Source organism: Salvelinus sp. IW2-2015, unplaced genomic scaffold, assembly GCF_002910315.2.
Source record: "Salvelinus sp. IW2-2015 unplaced genomic scaffold, ASM291031v2 Un_scaffold987, whole genome shotgun sequence".
NCBI classification, from domain to species: domain Eukaryota; kingdom Metazoa; phylum Chordata; class Actinopteri; order Salmoniformes; family Salmonidae; genus Salvelinus; species Salvelinus sp. IW2-2015.
In genome coordinates, this window is record NW_019942673.1 from 137566 (window position 1) to 155481 (window position 17916).

The window sequence follows — 17916 nt, forward strand, 5'->3', positions numbered from 1 at the left end:
TTTGTGTGTAATTGTTTTCATGTCAAGCTATGTTCTTTAGCGCTTTACTTTACTGTTCCGTTTTTTTGAGCGTGTTTGTTTTGTTGTGCTCCCGGTTTGGAACTATAATAAAGTGCGCTTTATTTATTATACTCTGCTCTCCTGCACCTGACTTCGCCTTCATACACACCTTGACAGTCACCCTAATAATTTGGTCTATTTACCCCTCTTCATTTCGCCTACTGTTCTGACTTGGTGGTGCACATGTAGCCTATAACCTGTTTTAGAGAAATGTAATCATTGAATATTGTAAGAGCTTTCATTGTCTGCGTATATGCCCCCTTTATTCATCCTACGGTTCTGACTTGGTGTACAGGGAAAACACTGTAAGAATGGCCCATGTTCTGAATTCTGTCGCTGTACATTTAAAAAGTGCTAAACAAATAGTTATATTGACTACGTCCATCCAAGCTCGCTCATTAATGTCTTCATCGAAATGGCGGATTGCCTCTTATCCATTTGTCGTCCCCTTATGCCATAGTTAGTACATCTCAATTGTCATTAGAAACCACATTTGTTTAAGCAAGTCAGCCATATCAGCTATGTTTATGTAAATGAGGCTGAAGAAACTGTTTCGCTGCCAGACAAGGCTCCACTGATAGCCAGGTGTAGCAGTGGTAAGATGTTGTGACTGCTGTTGGGACATCTTTATGTAGGCCGTTTGTGGGCACCGTTTGTCAATTCATGTATCGTTTAGTGTTGTGTTGCGTTGTGGCTTTGCTGGCATGCATCCCACGTTTTTTTGTTTRTTGCCCCACCAAGATTTACATGCTAAAATCGCCACTGTCACCAACGTCAGTGGGCGGCGGGCATAGAGATCCTACTAAATTACTAGAGGGGCTATATGCTATGTCATAATCCTTCAAAATTCCAGAATGGAGTGTAAATGGCAGCCATTTTGGTCTGAGAGAAATCCAAACCAGTCTAAAAAGAACGAATGGCAGTAGAGGCATAGGTGATGCATTTCCTGCTTTTACTTATGCAGGAAAATAAAARGCATGTAATATATCAGAAATTGTGTATAAAAAATATTGTCACCCCAAAATATTGTTGTATAATTATAAATACAGTTATGAAGCTTTTATTCACATGTTCTGTATAAATAGCCTCTAAAATATAAGTAAACAGAACACAAATGTCTAAAATGTTGTTTTCTTTGAAAGCTGTGAGTGTTATTATATGATACAATATCAGTAGGCCTACTTGTTGCATTTACAATTTGAATAAGTCCTTTCATCAACTGATTTAGCTCAGTTGGTAGAGCATGGCGCTTGCAGCATTCGATTCCCACAGGAGACAAGCATGAAAAGCAGTATTAAAATGTGTACACTCACTACTGTAAGTCGCTGTTATGGGTGTAAGATGGCACAGTGATGCCATCCGTTGGTAAATGTTAAACAGTCGCTCTGGATAATAGCATCTGCTAAATGGCTAAAATGTAAATGTAATTTCAGCCAGTGTATGGCTGTGGATTGACTGCATTGYTTAAACGGAATGCTGGCATATTGGCAGTTAATTAGCAGCTTCTCCTTCACCCAAAGCTGATGTTCTGAAAGAGCTAAAGAATCTGGATCCCTACAAATCAGCTGGGCTAGGCAATCTGGACCCTTTCTTTCWAAAATTATCCGCCGAAATTGTTGCAACCCCTATTACTAGCCTATTAAACCTCTCTTTCGTATCGTCTGAGATCCCCAAAGATTGGAAAGCTGCCGCGGTCATCCCCCTCTTCAAAGGAGGAGACACTCTAGACCCAAACTGTTATAGACCTACTGTATATCCATCCTGCCCTGTCTTTCTAAAATCTTCGAAAGTCAAGTTAACAAACAGATCACCGACCATTTCAAATCCCACCGTACCTTTTCCCCTATGCAATCTGGTTTCCGACCTGGTCATGGGTGCACCTCAGCCACGCTCAAGGTCCTAATTATATCATATATCGGTTATATCATAACCGCCATCGATAAAAGACAGTACTGTGCAGCAGTCTTCATCGACCTGGCCAAGGCTTTCGACTCTTGTCAATCACCGCACTCTTATCGGCAGACTCAACAGCCTTGGTTTCTCAAATGACTGCCTCGCCTAGTTCACCAACTACTTCTCAGATAGAGTTCAGTGTGTCAAATCGAAGGGCCTGTTGTCCGGACCTCTGGCAGTCTCTATGGGGGTGCCACAGGGTTCAATTCTCGGGTCGACTCTTTTCTCTGTATATATCAATGATGTCACTCTTGCTGCTGGTGATTCTCTGATCCACCTCTACACAGACGACACCATTCTGTATACATCTGGCCCTTCTTAAATCTATTAATTAAATCTAGAATCGGCTTCCTATTTCGCAACAATACTCCTTCACTCATGCTGCCAAACATAGTCATACCCTCGTAAAACGGACTATCCTACCGATCCTTGACTTCGGCGATGTCATTTACAAAATAGCCTCCAACACGCTACTCAACAAATTGGATGTAGTCTATCACAGTGGCATCCGTTTTGTCACTAAAGCCTCATATACTACCCACCACTGCGACCTGTATGCTCTCGTTGGCTGGCCATCACTACATATTCGTCGCCAAACCCACTGGCTCCAGGTCATCTATAAGTCTATGCTAGGTAATGCCCCGCCTTATCTCAGCTCACTGGTCACCATAGCAACGCCCACCCATAGCATGCCCCACCCTTTTGCACCCGAGTATCTCTACTTGCACATCATCATCTGCACATCCATCACTCCAGTGTTAATGCTAAATTGTAATTATTTCGCCTCTATGGCCAATTTATTGCCTACCTCCCTACTCTTCTACATATGCACACACTGTACATAGATTTTTTTATATTGTGTTATTGACTGTACGTTTGATTATGTGTAACTCTGTGTTGTTTGTTTTTGTCGCACTGCTTTGCTTTATCTTGGCCAGGTCGCAGTTGTAAATGAGAATTTGTTCTCAACTGGCCTACCTGGTTAAACTAACGTGAAAAAATAAAATTAAAATAAATATGGAATCATGCCTCTAAAACTTTCTGGCATTCCTCTAACAAACATACAGTGCAGATAAGGTTCAAATTCATTGTTTTACACAATAAAATAAAGGTAAAATAAAAATATTATCACACCACTGGCGAACTATGGTTGACTAACTCCCTTACCAAAATGGCTGAGCTTTTAGACCATCATAAGAAGGTTGATGGCGATTGGTGAGTCACGAATTTCCCAGCATGCACTGCAAATCAGTTCTTTTTATGGGTGGGATTTTCTGAGAGGCGTTGCCGCATTAGAAGCGAGTAGACTTTTAACCTCCGCAGCCAAGCAATAGTTCATACAAACGCATTTGCAGCCGTCTACAGTGAACTTCTTCTCAATTTAGCCTGAACCTTTCATTATGGCCAACTACATTCATGTACCCGAAGAGGCGCCCGCTGTACCCAAAATAGATGTCACATTAGACGAGAACGATTACAGATCTGGTGCGTTGAGACTGATCAAGGAACTGAGACCGTTCTGGAAACCATCCGAGGTCAAAATGAAGGTATTACATTTGTCACATTCGACGTATTAATTTCTAATATCTTTCTACGATGACTGTAAGAGACTAGTCAGTCGCCATCTGTCGCATACTGCTTACCAGGCAGCTATTACATAATTCTGAAACTGGAGTGTTGCGCCTTTTTAAATAGAAGCTGCGTCAACTTGCTAGCTAGCAACAGTGTAGCATTCAAGCCAGCCGATTGACGGATGAATAGAGGCAGTGGAATTCATAGGCCTCTTGCTTGACGTAGTTTGCATGATCTAGTAAGATAAGTAAGTAACTCACTGTGCGTTATGTATCACATCAAGAGATTGCAACAAAGCATCTATCAAATTCAAGGCTATTATAGGCGTCATCAGGCACAAAACACAATTGGCCAGGTTTAGTAGTTGACAAATAGCTAGCTATGCATTTGATCTGGTGCCAATTTTCTTATGTCTTTGTAATATTAAGTGCCATTCTAGGATTTCAAGACAACTTCCAGGAATCTATGATGAGTAGTGGGACTGGTTGCCAAGTAACGTTAACTCAACTCCAACAAGGAGCTGAGCGCAGACTAGATCTCGAAAACCCTTCAGCCACATTACATTCGCCCACATTTGGCGCCCGTGTAAACTACAATTCCGACGCKGTGTTTTAACGTTTAAAAACGTCAATCATCGTTTTCGAAACGGTTTTCGAAACATTGTGATATACCTCTTGTTTTTATGTCCGCGAGAAATAAACGTTAAAATAAAAACGATTGCTACTTGCTGTAGCAGTTTTGCACAAATCTATTCAACGCTTGCCTCCAGTTGACGAACTACACTTCTTCTCCTGTTAGTTTACAAACTGGTGTTCGTTGCACGCTAGATGGCTGATTAGCCCAGGTGGCGACGTCTTCCGTCCTTCTTCCGTAAACAAGCGCTGTAACACGGAGATATGGCCGTGTGGGTACACTAACCCTATAAAGTTGTGTCGTAATTTATCTATATTCAGTACTCGCTGATATGAAAGATACGTTCCTTATCTTTCCAAAACAGTACCGCAGTAACTATGCGTGTTATTGTTTAGAGTAAGAGTTGGGGCTCTTGAAGATGCACGATGCAGAAATCGTTCTGCCATTTCCTGGTTGTTGACAAAACAAGCACGTAGTCCTTGAACCATCTAAACCGCTGTGAAATATATTGGTGTACAAAAGGAAAAAAAACGGAAGCATAGAAATAGCGCGCACAGAACAGATCTACTGCTTCTTAGACATGCTTTCAATAAGACTGACAGATCTATAACGCACATTCTGTGTAAGTCGCCCAAAAAGTTGCATATTGCAGCAAAACTTCACCTATCTATGAATGAGTTAAGCACAATTTATTTTTTATTAACCTCYGACTCTTTTGATACTTTGATGCATTGAAGTTAAAAAATGTAAATTCTTAAACCCTGTAGCAACTGATAATGTAATAACTGCCAATAAAGTAATGGGCTCCTAATAATTGTATAACTTTTGCATTTATAATGTAATAARTGCTGATCATTTAATAAATATGCTTAACACAAAGTAATAATTTTGGCTCATTATGCATTGGTTATTACATTATAAAGTGGGCAAATAATGTTTTTATCAATAGTGTACTGACTTAAACCAATAACGCAATGACAACCTAAAATCACCCTCTTAAAGCTGCAATATGTCACTTTTTGGGCAACCTGACTAAATTCACATAGACATGTGAGTTCTTTGGATCTGTTATTCTCATTGAAAGTGCACTTTTTCTACGTGTAACAGTAACTTTACGTCCGTCCCCTCGTCCATACCCGGGCTCGAACCAGGGACCCTCTGCACACATCAACAACAGTCACCCATGAAGCATCATTACCCATTGCTCCACAAAAGCCACGGCCCTTGCAGAGCAAGGGGAACCACTACTTCAAGGTCTCAAAGCGAGTGACRTCACCGTTTGAAAGGCTATTAGCGCGCACCACCGCTAACTAGCTAGCCATTTCACATCGGTTACATTCAYCCCCCTTTCGACCTCCTCCTTTTCCGCAGCAACCAGTGATCCGGGTCAACAGCATCAATGTAACAGTTTAACTTTAGTCCGTTCCCTCGCCCCGACCCGGGCGCGAACCAGGGACCCTCTGCACACATCAACAACAATCACCCACGAAGCATCGTTACCCRTCGCTCCACAAAAGCCACGGCCCTTGCAGAGCAAGGGGAACCACTACTWCAAGGTCTCAAWGCGAGTGACGTCACCGTTTGAAAGGCTATTAGCGCGCACCACTGCTAACTAGCTAGCCATTTCACATCGGTTACATATGCTTCCTATTCGTAAGTTTTGTTTTTGATTATTTTACTTTCAGTTTTGTACTACAGCTTCAAACAGCTAAAAATACCAAATAMATTTTGGTAGTGGAAAATATATTTCACAGCGGTTTAGATGGTACAATGACTCTACACTATACTTGCTTGTTTTGTCACATTAAGTGAATTATTTGATTTTTAGCAACCAGGAAAGGGTGGAGCGATTTAAAGGAAAATGTCAATTTTYCCACTTCATATTCATCATCTCCAACACCACCCCATCAACATATGTGAAAATATTATTTYAACCAATTATGAGTAGGCATTGTCTACTAATTGGTTGACGTCATTGGAAACATCTTCCTATATTTTTTTTACTACAAAATGTAGAAATGCACACTTCACATAGTGTATTCAGACCCTATTCCACATTATGTTACGTTACAGCCTTATTCCAAAATGTATACAATATTTTTTACACACRTGAACCCATAATGACAAAGCAAAAACAGGTTTTTAGAAATTTGTGCAAATTTATAAAAATAAATAAATAAAAAMCYTATTTACGTAAGTATTCAACCCTTTGCTATGAGACTCAAAATTGAGCTCAGGTACATCCTGTTTCCATTGATCCTTCTTGAGATGTTTCTCCAACTTGATTGGGGTCCACCTGTTGTCCTTCTKGGACCGGACAACCATCTCTGCAGCACTTCACCAATCAGGCCTTTATTGTAGTGGCCAGACGGAAGCCACTCCTCAGTAAAAGGCATATTACAGCCCGCTGAAGGACTCTCAGACCATGAGAAACAAGATTATCTGGTCTGATGAAACCAAGATTGAACTCTTTGGCCTGAATGCCAAGCGTCAGGTCTGGAAGAAACCTGGCAGCATCCCTACAGTGAAATATGGTGGTGGCAGCATCATGCTGTGGGGATGTTTTTCAGCAGCAGGGAATGGGAGACTAGTCAGAATCGAGGGAAAGATGAACGGAGCAAAGTACAGAGAGATCCTTGATGAAAACCTGTTCCAGGGCGTTCAGGACCTCAGTTTGGGGAGAAGGTTCACCTTCTAACAGGACAACGACCCTAAGCACCTAGCCAAGACAACGCAGGAGTGGCTTTGGGACAAGTCTCAATGTCCATAATTAAGTGGCCCAGCCAGAGCCCGGACTTGAACCAGATCGAACATCTCTGGAGAGACCTGAAAATAACTGAAGCAACACTCCCCATCCAACCTGACAAAGCTTGAGAGGATCTGCAGAGAAGAATGGGAGAAACTCCCCAAATACAGGTGTGTCAAGCTTGTAGCGTCATACCCAAGAAGACTTGAGGATATAATCATTGCCAAAGGTGCTTCAACAAAGTACTGAGTAAAGGGTCTGAATACTTATGTAAATGTGACATTTATTAATAATACATTTGCAAAAAAAWKTAAACATGTTTTTGCTTTGTTATTATGGGGTATTGTGTGGAGATTGATGAGGGRAAAAAAACTACTTAATCCAATCTGAGTTTCTCCTGGGCTCTGTGTGATTTTAAAGTTGGACTAGTATAAATGGTGAACACACTTTTGAGAAAGGAAACAGCCTAGTTCCATTAACTGGTCTTATGACCCACTAGTCATGTGGTTTGTTCATGGCAAACTTTTAATAACCCACCACACAGGTTTACACCACCTAGCTTATGTAAACAAGTAGAACAAGTCTTGTCATGCATGCTGATCATTAAACGGGCGGTATCGTAAGACTTAGTGACCATACAAGAGCGTCACAATTGGGGCAATTTCAGTTTCCACCTCCTAAATAAAAACATAACTGGGGGTGTGGTTTCTCTTTGTAAACACAGCTCTAGGGGGGTGTTGTAGGCAGGGTAGACACACACACAACCACCCTGCCTATTTTCATTCACAAAGCAAGGACTCAGCACATGCCAGCCATTGCTTGCTCCTGCAAAATAAAATTCCGGACATGCCTCTACGCTCATGGTCACACGATCAGGGGTGGAATGCCTGCCCCCCCCCCCCCCCCCCCAGAAATGTTCCAGTTTTTCATTGGGGATGAAAACAACCATTGGGTTTAAACCCACCCAGACAATTCCTCTTTTCCATCAATGCATTCTGGGGTCCTTTTGTTTTTCCATCAGATCTGAAATCAATTGACAACCTATAAAAGGAACCATAGAGTTCAGTCCCAGGATGAAAATTATACTACAGTAGGCGGCAGGATACTGTGTGTGGGTGGTAGAGGTCCAGAGGACCACGCTTGTAGACATATTCGTATTTAGAAATGTCCTCGTCCGTAGTATTAATAGWAATATGATAAAGCTGTAGCCTACCTGACAGGACGTCTACTGTACCTGTAGTATAGGATACCTATAGTAAATCAGCTATATAGGGCCTATAGCCATCCCTGTTATGAAATCCTGCATGACTTGACATAAGCCTATGAATAACTGAGTGAATTTTCCTAAATATATAYATTTATTTTATACTGAATCATTGGATGCGATGATGCCCGATTGCAATAATTTGTCTACCAATCATCTTTTTCTCTCAGTTCTTCACAGATGGAATCACCAATAAGTTGCTGGGCTGCTACGTGGGCGGGGTCATGCAGGACGTGGTCCTGGTGCGTATCTATGGCAACAAGACAGAGCTGTTTGTGGACCGGGAGAACGAGGTGAAGAGTTTCCGGACGCTCCACGCACACCGCTGCGCCCCGCGTCTCTACTGTACCTTCAACAACGGCCTCTGCTATGAGTTCCTACAGGGCCAGGCACTGGAACCAGAACACATCCGGAGCCTGCCCACGTCCAGGTACAGCGACAGATAGCCCACCGCGTTGAGTACAACTTGTTGAACCAAGAGCACTCTTAGTCTATCCTAAATCTTTGAGATAACCACACCCTCCCCCATTACCTACCCTGTCTCTCCTCCCCCCTTAGGTTTGGATAGAAAAGAGTAGAAACTCTGAGCTATCCTACCAGGCCCTAATCTTAGAAGAACTACTCCCACATAAAAAAAGGCAGTGYTCTACATTACACCACACCTTTTGATTTCATGTTCAGGTGAAACCACAGTACACCAGCTCTTTACACATTCCATAATCTTCGGCATTGTCATGTAAGGTGTGGTGCTTCTGTGAACCTAATATATGGGTGAGTCCGTATGGGAAGGTAATGTGACTTGTTCCCTTGAGGAGCRTTACGAACAGTGGAAACATGGGACATAGATAGACCGCTACAGGTCAGGAGTGTGATTGAAAGCTCATCCTGGCTCTATGGTTACAGAACCATTCTTTAGCTAAAGCCCAACCGCTCCAGGGCTATGCATTCAGTTCACATGTGTCCAATATCGGGTACACCGATGTACATAGACAAATATAGCTTCACCCGTAGGTGTAAACTCACCTTAAGCTTAGTGAGTTGACAGTCTTGGGTTTCTCCTATGACCTGACTTTCATTAMATTCTGGGATTCTTTACAAATATGGCCTCTAGTGTATAAGCCAGTACTGAAGTAAGAGTTTTACGGTCTTGGCCTCAAGAATTTGGTCCCTCTTCTCAAAACCCCCTATCGCCAACTCACATCGCTTCCACCACCCTACAGGCTCATCGCGAGGCAGCTGGCTAAGTACCATGCCATCCATGCTCACAACGGATGGGTGCCCCAGTCAGACCTGTGGCTGACAATGGGCAAGTACTTCGCCCTGGTGCCCAAGTTCTTCCAAGACCCAGAGATGAACATAAGGTGAGTGGTGTAGATAAAGAAATGAACTGGGTCCCAATATCCAGACCTGCATGGTACGGGGGTATGAAGGCCTGTGTTGGTGTATTTCATGCCATGCACACTGAATAGTATGCTAGTTGAGCTATTGGGACATAGTTGAGGTCTAGATAGGAGGACTGCGTTATCTTTGTAGGGACACATGAAATCTGGAGGTTTCCTTTTAAGGTTATAAAACTGTTATTATTGATGCATGAATATTTTGCCTCCACCTATTTCCTACTTTAGGACTCAATGTGGCCAGGAGTTTTTCTAGGTAAGGTCTGTTTACATAGTGATGAGGAAACTCCCCGGGGCTCTAGTCTGGAACTTTCCGCCAGGAAGCTCTTGAATGGAACACTAGAGTTATACGAGAGATGCTTGACCTGTGACCTCTGGCATGCCTGAGCGATTGCACAGTGAGTGTCTGCCATTCCTCACATTGCTTCACCAGGTGTGTTTACCTGAAGAGGACGAGCCCCCTGTCACTCAAACCACACCCACTATTCATGAACGATATGTACTGTTGCCTACTTAAATAAAGGTTAAATAAAAAATACTGTACAGTTTTAGTTCGGGACGTTGACCGTTTTAATAAAGTCGTGTGGATTGGAGATGATGCACTATTCTTGGAGTTTCAAGCCTTTACAAGACTCCTCTATGCAGTCGTAGTTTATTGATCTGAGATTACGTATTGATGAGTTGACTCTTGACTGATGTCAGTTTTCTAGTAGATTCCAACCCACTTCTTTTATTGGTCCGATATGGAACAATAATACTGTACCTTTGAGATTGCGCAACACCTCTACTTCTTTCCCCGTGTACTTTTGTAATCTCTCTCTCTCTCCCCCCCTGTCTCTCTCTCTCCAATTCTCTCTATCTCTCTGCCTCTTTTGCTCTCTTTCCTTTCTGCCTCCACCCTCTCCCTCCATCCCCAGGTTAAACAGTGAGGTGCCTAGTCGAAGGCGACTGAGGGAAGAGATGGTGTGGACGCAGCAGAGTCTGTCTGTGCTGGGCTCTCCTGTAGTCCTCTGCCACAACGACCTGCTGTGTAAGAACATAATCTATAATCAGCAAGGAGGTGAGTTTCACCCTGCATGCCCAAACATACTGCACTGCACCTAGCCACTATTGTACTGTCCACCACTACCCAGTCACAGGTAGGCCTGATTTCATATACTGCACCAGAGTTTGGGGTCAATTCCATTTTTAAATTCAGTTGATTCAGGAAGTCGACTGAAATTCCAATTCTGATTTTCCACTTTGAAGACAAATGAGGAGAAATTGCATTTTAGTTTAGTTCTGGAGTTAAAATAGATTTGAGGCACTGCACTACTGCTCTGCACGGCATTCACCCAGTCACAAGCCACAAACCACAGGAAAGACTGACCAAAGTGTTCAGTAGGTAAACATTTTGAGACAGCATTCTGAAACAGAGGAGGTATGAAGTACCCAAACTTGTTAAATTAGCTTATTTTGTTTTGTTTCAAAGTGTTTTCTCCTGTTTTGCTCAACTAAACAGGGCCGTGACTTTAGTGCATCTTGTGTAGCCAACTACCAYCACAGAGCCAACAGGCTTTGCCCATCATGGTCATGCTAGCTAAGGGTGGGAAGGGAGGGAGCTCCGTAGCCCATTTAAAAAATTTAAAAATACATGTTTTTATTTGTGGTTCTTTGGGAATGCTGTTTTGTTTGTGTTGTGAATGCCTTTGGTACTAACGGCCGCCCGTGTACAAAGAGGATGCAAGTAGAAATGGTCTCAGACCAGACTAGACCCGCCAGGTGGCCAATGGTTGCAGAGGGAGTGGCGGGTGCTTTTACCGGAGGGTGGTGGAGGAGAGCATTCTTACCTGAGGCTAAGGTGGGGGAGAGGGATTGAGCTGATTTTTACCTGAGAAAACATGGGAATGAGGGAGAGCGCTGTCTAACCCTTCGCTGATCTGTTCGGCGAGGGGCGGGGTGATCTCACAGCTCGTGTCCAGCTTTTCTCTCCTAAGAGTGACAGACGGGAGAGGCTGGCCAGCCAGAGGGAGGGTTGAAAGACCCAGTTCAGAACCACTGTTCTACGCCTCAGCTCAGAGCAGCAGTAGGGCCTATCTCACTAATTTCACTCAGACAGTGACCGACCGCTCTGTGTTAGCTAGCTCAGTGCACCATTTGCTCTTATTACTTTCACTCCGTGACTGACGGCCCTTGCAGTGCTAGCTCTTTACCATACTGTTATCCAACCCAGTGCTAGACCACACCTGGCTTACTTGGTGACAGTGTAGCTCTGTTCTGTTTTATGAGAGGGAAACCTCAAGCTTCGGCAATAACAAAAAATAATCACTGATAACATGACTAACTACAGTTAAAGTGTAGGCAGAGCACACACAGCTCTTTCAACCACAGTCTCTCAGCGACAGTTTTAGTACGGTCTCTCTGTGAGAGCAGAGGGAAGATTCTTCCTTCCAACAATAACAAAGCAATTTACCCTCTGAAACTGACTCAATTGAAAGATTAGGGAAACTTTAAACTGATTTCAGATGTTTACAAGAGTCATTTCAGTTCACCCAATAAGAGAGCAGGGTTGTTTGTCTCGTTCATCTGAAAAACAGTGTCCTCCCTTTTTTTTCCCCCCAAGGCCTCATCACTCTGTTTATCCTTCTGCTCTCAGTCAAGTCAGGTGATGAAGGGAGAGAAGTAGTCAAATTCTGCCCCAAGTCCCTGAGACTCAAACCTGTGTTGCTTAGTTTACAACAGGAAGCCACTCAATTATCTCATTTACATAGGAGCAGGGAGGTGTCGTGCCATTAGGTCCCACGTGGACCAATCAGAGTGTAGCTTTGAAAGGGGCCTGTTCCGAAAAGGGGGAAGTGTGAGAGACCAGAGTTGGCAGTTTCTGCAGTTTGTGTGACCGTGGTTGTGTGTGTGAATGCGAGAGAGTGTGTCTGTGTCTGTGTGTGTGTGTGTGTGTGTGTGTGATGGATGTGAGTTTGCCCAAACCTTTTCGTCTGCTGTACAGGGCTACTAGCCACTGACTGGAGGTGTTCTGTTGTGTCCTGCTAGGACCGCCCGGCGTCCGGTAACCATCTCACGTGTCTTTACTAAGTCAACCTCAAAAACACACACCAAAACACTCATACACACACTGTATGTGAAACTGTACTGTGACAAACACATTTGTAATTTAGGGTGCTTCAACAAGCACTCTTGAATATGACCTGCATAGTAAATCAAATGCTAAAACGATAAAGACCCAAAAGCATTTGAATGGGTATTTTTGTTGTCAGGGAGAGTTAAAACAGCTCTTTCTAGTTAGATTTTGGGGGTAAGGCTTTGTATGTTGACATCCCCTCATGCTGTACACTGTTTCTTCGCTAGAGGGCAGTGTTGCGTCTCTTTACCTCCCAACACCACATTCCTTCTGCATGGTGCTTCTTTTTCCATCTTTCCACCACAATCACTTCCTCAACGCATGACCTTTTACCAAACCAATTCCACTGCAAGTTCCACAACGGCGTATGAGCCAAACCAAGCCAATATAAACTTGCCGTGGAAAGTAATATAGATTTCTTACTTTTTTTTAAATGACGCATTTCGACTCCTTTCATATTCCTCTGTGTATTTCTGTGTATTTATTTCTAACATATCTCACTAACCAAACAACAGCAAAAAGTAAAAATGATACATTATTCCTCTGTGTATAATAGCATCTGTGTGAGCTAATTGGCTTCGCAAACAAATCAGGAAATTTCCTGGGAAAAGTTGATAACGGACTATTATTTGTCTTCTGAATTGGATAATCCAATCCCTTTTTCGATCACATGACTGGTTCCTGTAGCCTACGTTGGAATTGGGATCACCCCCACTCTTATATAATGACAGAAAAAATGGAAGTGAAACCGAGAAGGAGAACATAAAATCTCTTTTTGAACTCTATTTTCAAAAATCACTTCTCAACTTTTTCCAGAGCACTTTGAAATTCAAACTGGGTGGAAGCTGGTCCTACATCTGAATGTTGTATTTTTAGCTAACTCCTCTGACTGTTATATAACATGACAACCACTGTCATGACCACGCTAGTCAGAGGAATCGGCTAAACGCACATTTACCTGTTTTGGACCAGGCGAACTGCATGTCTGCATCAATTAGGCCTATATGTCTGTCTKCCCACTTTCTATGTGTCTGCATTTTTATCAACTTCCTTCTCTTCGTTATCTCTACACATTCTCACTTCCCTTCAAAATGCAAACTCTTACTCCTCAACCCCAGAGGCCTACGGTATTTACAGTAGGCTGTCAGTGATGCATCAGAACCACTTAGACTATAGAGAGGGATGATAATGGGTTAATAATGCACAGCTTTATCATTTCTAATGTGACTGGTCTCTGTCCTGTACTAAACAAACGTTCCTCTCTGCTCCTTTCAGAAAATGTCAAGTTCATTGACTACGAATACGCTGGGTACAATTACCAAGCCTATGACATTGGGAACCACTTCAATGAGTTTGCAGGTAAGAGAGTGTGTGTGTGTTTTGGGTCACGTTGCCAAGTGCGAATGCTCATTGGTCATTTTCCTAACTGCTGCGTGTACAGTATCTGTTGTGGTCCTCTGTAGCTCAGTTGCTAGAGGCGCTTGCAACGCTAGGATAGTGGGTTCAATTCCCAGGGCCACTCGTAAAATGTGCACTCATGACTGCTTTGGATAAAACCATCTGCTAAATTACTATTATTATATTATGGTCCGTGTGTTAAGCTTGTTTGGTCATTGTATTAAGCATTTGTGTGTTTGACCTTTTACTTAGCGTGTGTGTGTGTGTCCTGTGTAGGTCTGAATGAGGTGGACTACAGCCACTACCCAGAGCGGAGTTTGCAGCTGCAGTGGCTGCGCTCCTACTTGGAGGCCTATAAGGAACACAAAGGTCAAGGGTCAGAGGTCACTGAGACAGAGGTGGAGGTGCTCTACGTACAGGTCAACCGCTTCTCCCTGGTGAGTTCACTTCTCCTTTTTTTGTGTAGTTAATTTGTGGCTTCCGCCCAAGACTAAGCTGGCGAACCTTCGTACATTTTGTCCCATTTTTATTTGAGTTTTGTTTACAAGATGAAGTATTAGACCGATGTTTAGTGAGACTTTGACACAGGGAAATCAGCCAGTAGCRTTCCTAGGTAAAGTTGAAAGGCTCTTTTGAAGCTTTTCAACAAGGAGATCTTCAATGCCAGTCATCTCCGTCTGTTTGAAGTTCTCAGTTCACTGCTCTGCCCTTCAACTTCCCTCTTTCTTCATCTCCTCCGCTCACTTCTTTCAGAGAAACGACACAATGTACCCAACACAAATCAATTGCACAAGGATGTGTGTGTTCGGGCCAATCGATCAAGGTTAATTGGTTGGGCCTTTAATCAATGGTTAGGGCAGTGTAGTCTATTGTGTTGAACTGTCTCTGGTACCTAGCAGAGATTGTTTCCCTGAACACATAGACACATCTAGAAGGTATGTCCCCCGGGAATTGAAAGGCAGAGGAGAACTTTGAAAGAAACACATAGTAGACCTGCAAATGAGAGACAAACGAAGCAGGGTCAATGGCTTTGTAAAATATTTCTAATTGACCGTCTGACTGTTTGCTGTGCAACGGAAGTGCAGTACTGTCAATTTCCCAGAGTACTTTACACTACAGCTTAGCTGAATAAATGTCCAAAGCGCTTGAATAGCAATAGAAGCGTAACACTGCTTTCAACGATCAAAGGAGGGACCATACTAGATCGACTTATGTATACAATGTCACATAGAGAGAAGTGACCTTGCAAATGTTTTGAAAACTAATGAGAAGCGTTAAGCCTTGTTGTGGACAATAGCGCTCCTGGGGGTTTTATCCATACATTAGCTATCCATGGGGGTAGGACCGCAAATCTATAGGCTAAACAAACAGCAAAAGAAGCTTGCTGTGCCGGTTTTGAAGTAGGGAGACTCAATAGCATGCTCCTCTGAGATTTCCAGGACGATCTAGAATTCTGATTTTGCACAGTCAACAGTAGCACCCTCCTGGGTGACTATCCCAACTCCACCTGAGACTGAGGCCCTACCTCCTCCTTTGGTAACTACACGTGTGTTTACTGTAGATAGAAGTGGTTTCCGCGGTAGACAACACCTTTGTTGGTTGTTACTATGGGTTTTGTCATGTTTGGTGTGACAATGGTGTTAAAGGTTTCCAGTCAGGACTATGAACACGGACCCACATTTAATAACATGACTATTCCCCCATTCTTTCCCGCTCTCTCCAGGCATCTCATTTCTTCTGGGGCCTATGGGCTCTGATTCAGGCAGAGTTCTCCACCATTGACTTTGACTTCCTGGGGTAAGTGGCTTCACAAATGTAGGTTTTGATCCAGAGACAAGTCGAGAGCTTGGCACTAAAGTTCTGTCTGCAAAAATATTCTTCTGAGATAATTGGCTGTATAGTTCCGAACCCTCATTGGTTTGAATGGTGTCAGCAATTCTTCTGTTGTATTCAACTTGCGTTGGGGTATTTTAGAGTACTATATAGGTAGAGAACATTGACCAGAACAAGGCTTTGTCAGTAATTTTCTTTTGTCCGAAATGCAGATAGAACGTTAGTCCCAAGCTCTCAAAGACATGACATTACAGCCCTAGCAGATATAGCATATTTATAGTTTCTGTAATAATGTTTTGAGTATTGTGTTTCACTCTGAATGACCTTCTGATGTTATGCCATTACGCAGTATCTTGTTTTCTTATGATATATGGTCATTGCCTTGATATTGTGTTACTAACGTTGACGTACATTGGCTCGCTCGTTTCAGATACGCAGTCCTTCGCTTCAGCCAGTATTTCAAGATGAAGCCAGAAGTTGCAGCGCTGAACTTTCCAGAATAAAAGTCCTTCTCCCTATCTGGTCCTCATGTCCACCGTAGAGTGCCCTCTAGGGGGTGTCGGAAAGAAGACCCGGAGAGAGCCTAGTCCACACTTCCTGTGGATTTCATTCGGCACTCACTAGAGACTCATAGAACCCGACGGGAACTTTTAGAACCCGACGGGAACTTTTAGAACCCGACGGGAACTTTTAGAACCCGACGGGAACTTTTAGAACCCGACAGGGAACTTTTAGAACCCGACGGGAACTTTTAGAACCCGACGGGAAAACTTTTAGAACCCGACGGGAACTTTTAGAACCCGACGGGAACTTTTAGAACCCGACGGGAACTTTTAGAACCCGACGGGAACTTTTAGAACCCGATGGGAACTTTTAGAACCCGATGGGAACTTTTAGAACCCTATGGGAACTTTTAGAACCCTATGGGAACTTGTAGAACTATATTAGAACTCCTAGAACCCCATGGGAACTTATAGAACTATATGAGATCTCATAGAACCCTATGGAAACTCACAGAACCCTATGGGAGCTTATAGAACTCATAGAACCCTGTGAGAACTTATAGAACCCTATGGGAACTTATAGAACTATATGAGAACTCATAGAACCCTTTGAGAACTCATAGCTGTTAGAAACCATGACTCAGCATCCATTGACACTCCACAGGGCCAATTCCATAGCATCACTGCTACAGACAGATCCCTACCTAGCTCGCTATAGAAGCCTAGAACCATACACTTCTTCATAAAGACTAAAGTCTTTAATTAAGACCCAGTCCTCCAAAATGTCTAAATATGCAAGGGGAAAAAGAGCACTATCATGKTTTTTTTGTTTTGTTAAGAACAGCCAAATGAAAACTGTCACGTAAAATATGGCTAATTCAGTGTGACATTCCAGTAGCATCTCTCACCCCAGTCTGTGCCCGCCCACAGGGGTAACTCACAACAGGGGAGACCTGGACCAACTYTGTAACTTGTCTCCTGTGTTGTGCTGCTGACTGACTGGGAATATTAGTGTGCGTGGGCTCACTCCGAGCCATTCCTATTGGATATATACATCTCTTGTCTGGGCTAACTGGTCCACTGATTATTTAGTCACCAGTATATCTGTTGGTTTAATGGTAGGCTATATAGTAAGTTACCAATATGTGTTGGTGCACTTGGTATAGTCACCAATATATATTTGTTGGTTAAATGGTTAGATTCACTTACGTACTGTCTCCTAGGTAACAAACAGGAGGGCATCCATCTTGTTTACATTCTGTTCCCCTGACTGAAACGACGTCCACTTCCCTACCGTAACTAGGCTGTAGTTTGATTCATGGGAAATGTGTCGTCATGATGACGGCCAGGAGTATTTCCCGACCATTTCCTGGGGAAACTCTGACCAGGAGAAACTCTGGGCCTTCTGGTCTGGAAACCCTCCAAGCCCTAGTCATGACTGT

The 17916-nt window shown here is 43.1% G+C and overlaps 1 protein-coding gene across 1 annotated transcript; it reads left to right on the plus strand.

Moving 5' to 3' along the window:
- Positions 1 to 3299: 3299 nt before the first annotated feature.
- On the plus strand, positions 3300 to 16574 carry LOC112069327 (ethanolamine kinase 1). The gene is made up of 8 exons (XM_024136633.2): positions 3300 to 3560; positions 8399 to 8658; positions 9449 to 9589; positions 10543 to 10685; positions 14016 to 14099; positions 14415 to 14575; positions 15862 to 15935; positions 16402 to 16574. Exons 1-8 carry the CDS (start codon positions 3414 to 3416, stop codon positions 16472 to 16474), a joined length of 1083 nt encoding a protein of 360 aa, XP_023992401.1. The 5' UTR covers positions 3300 to 3413; the 3' UTR covers positions 16475 to 16574.
- The last annotated feature ends 1342 nt before the right edge of the window (positions 16575 to 17916 follow it).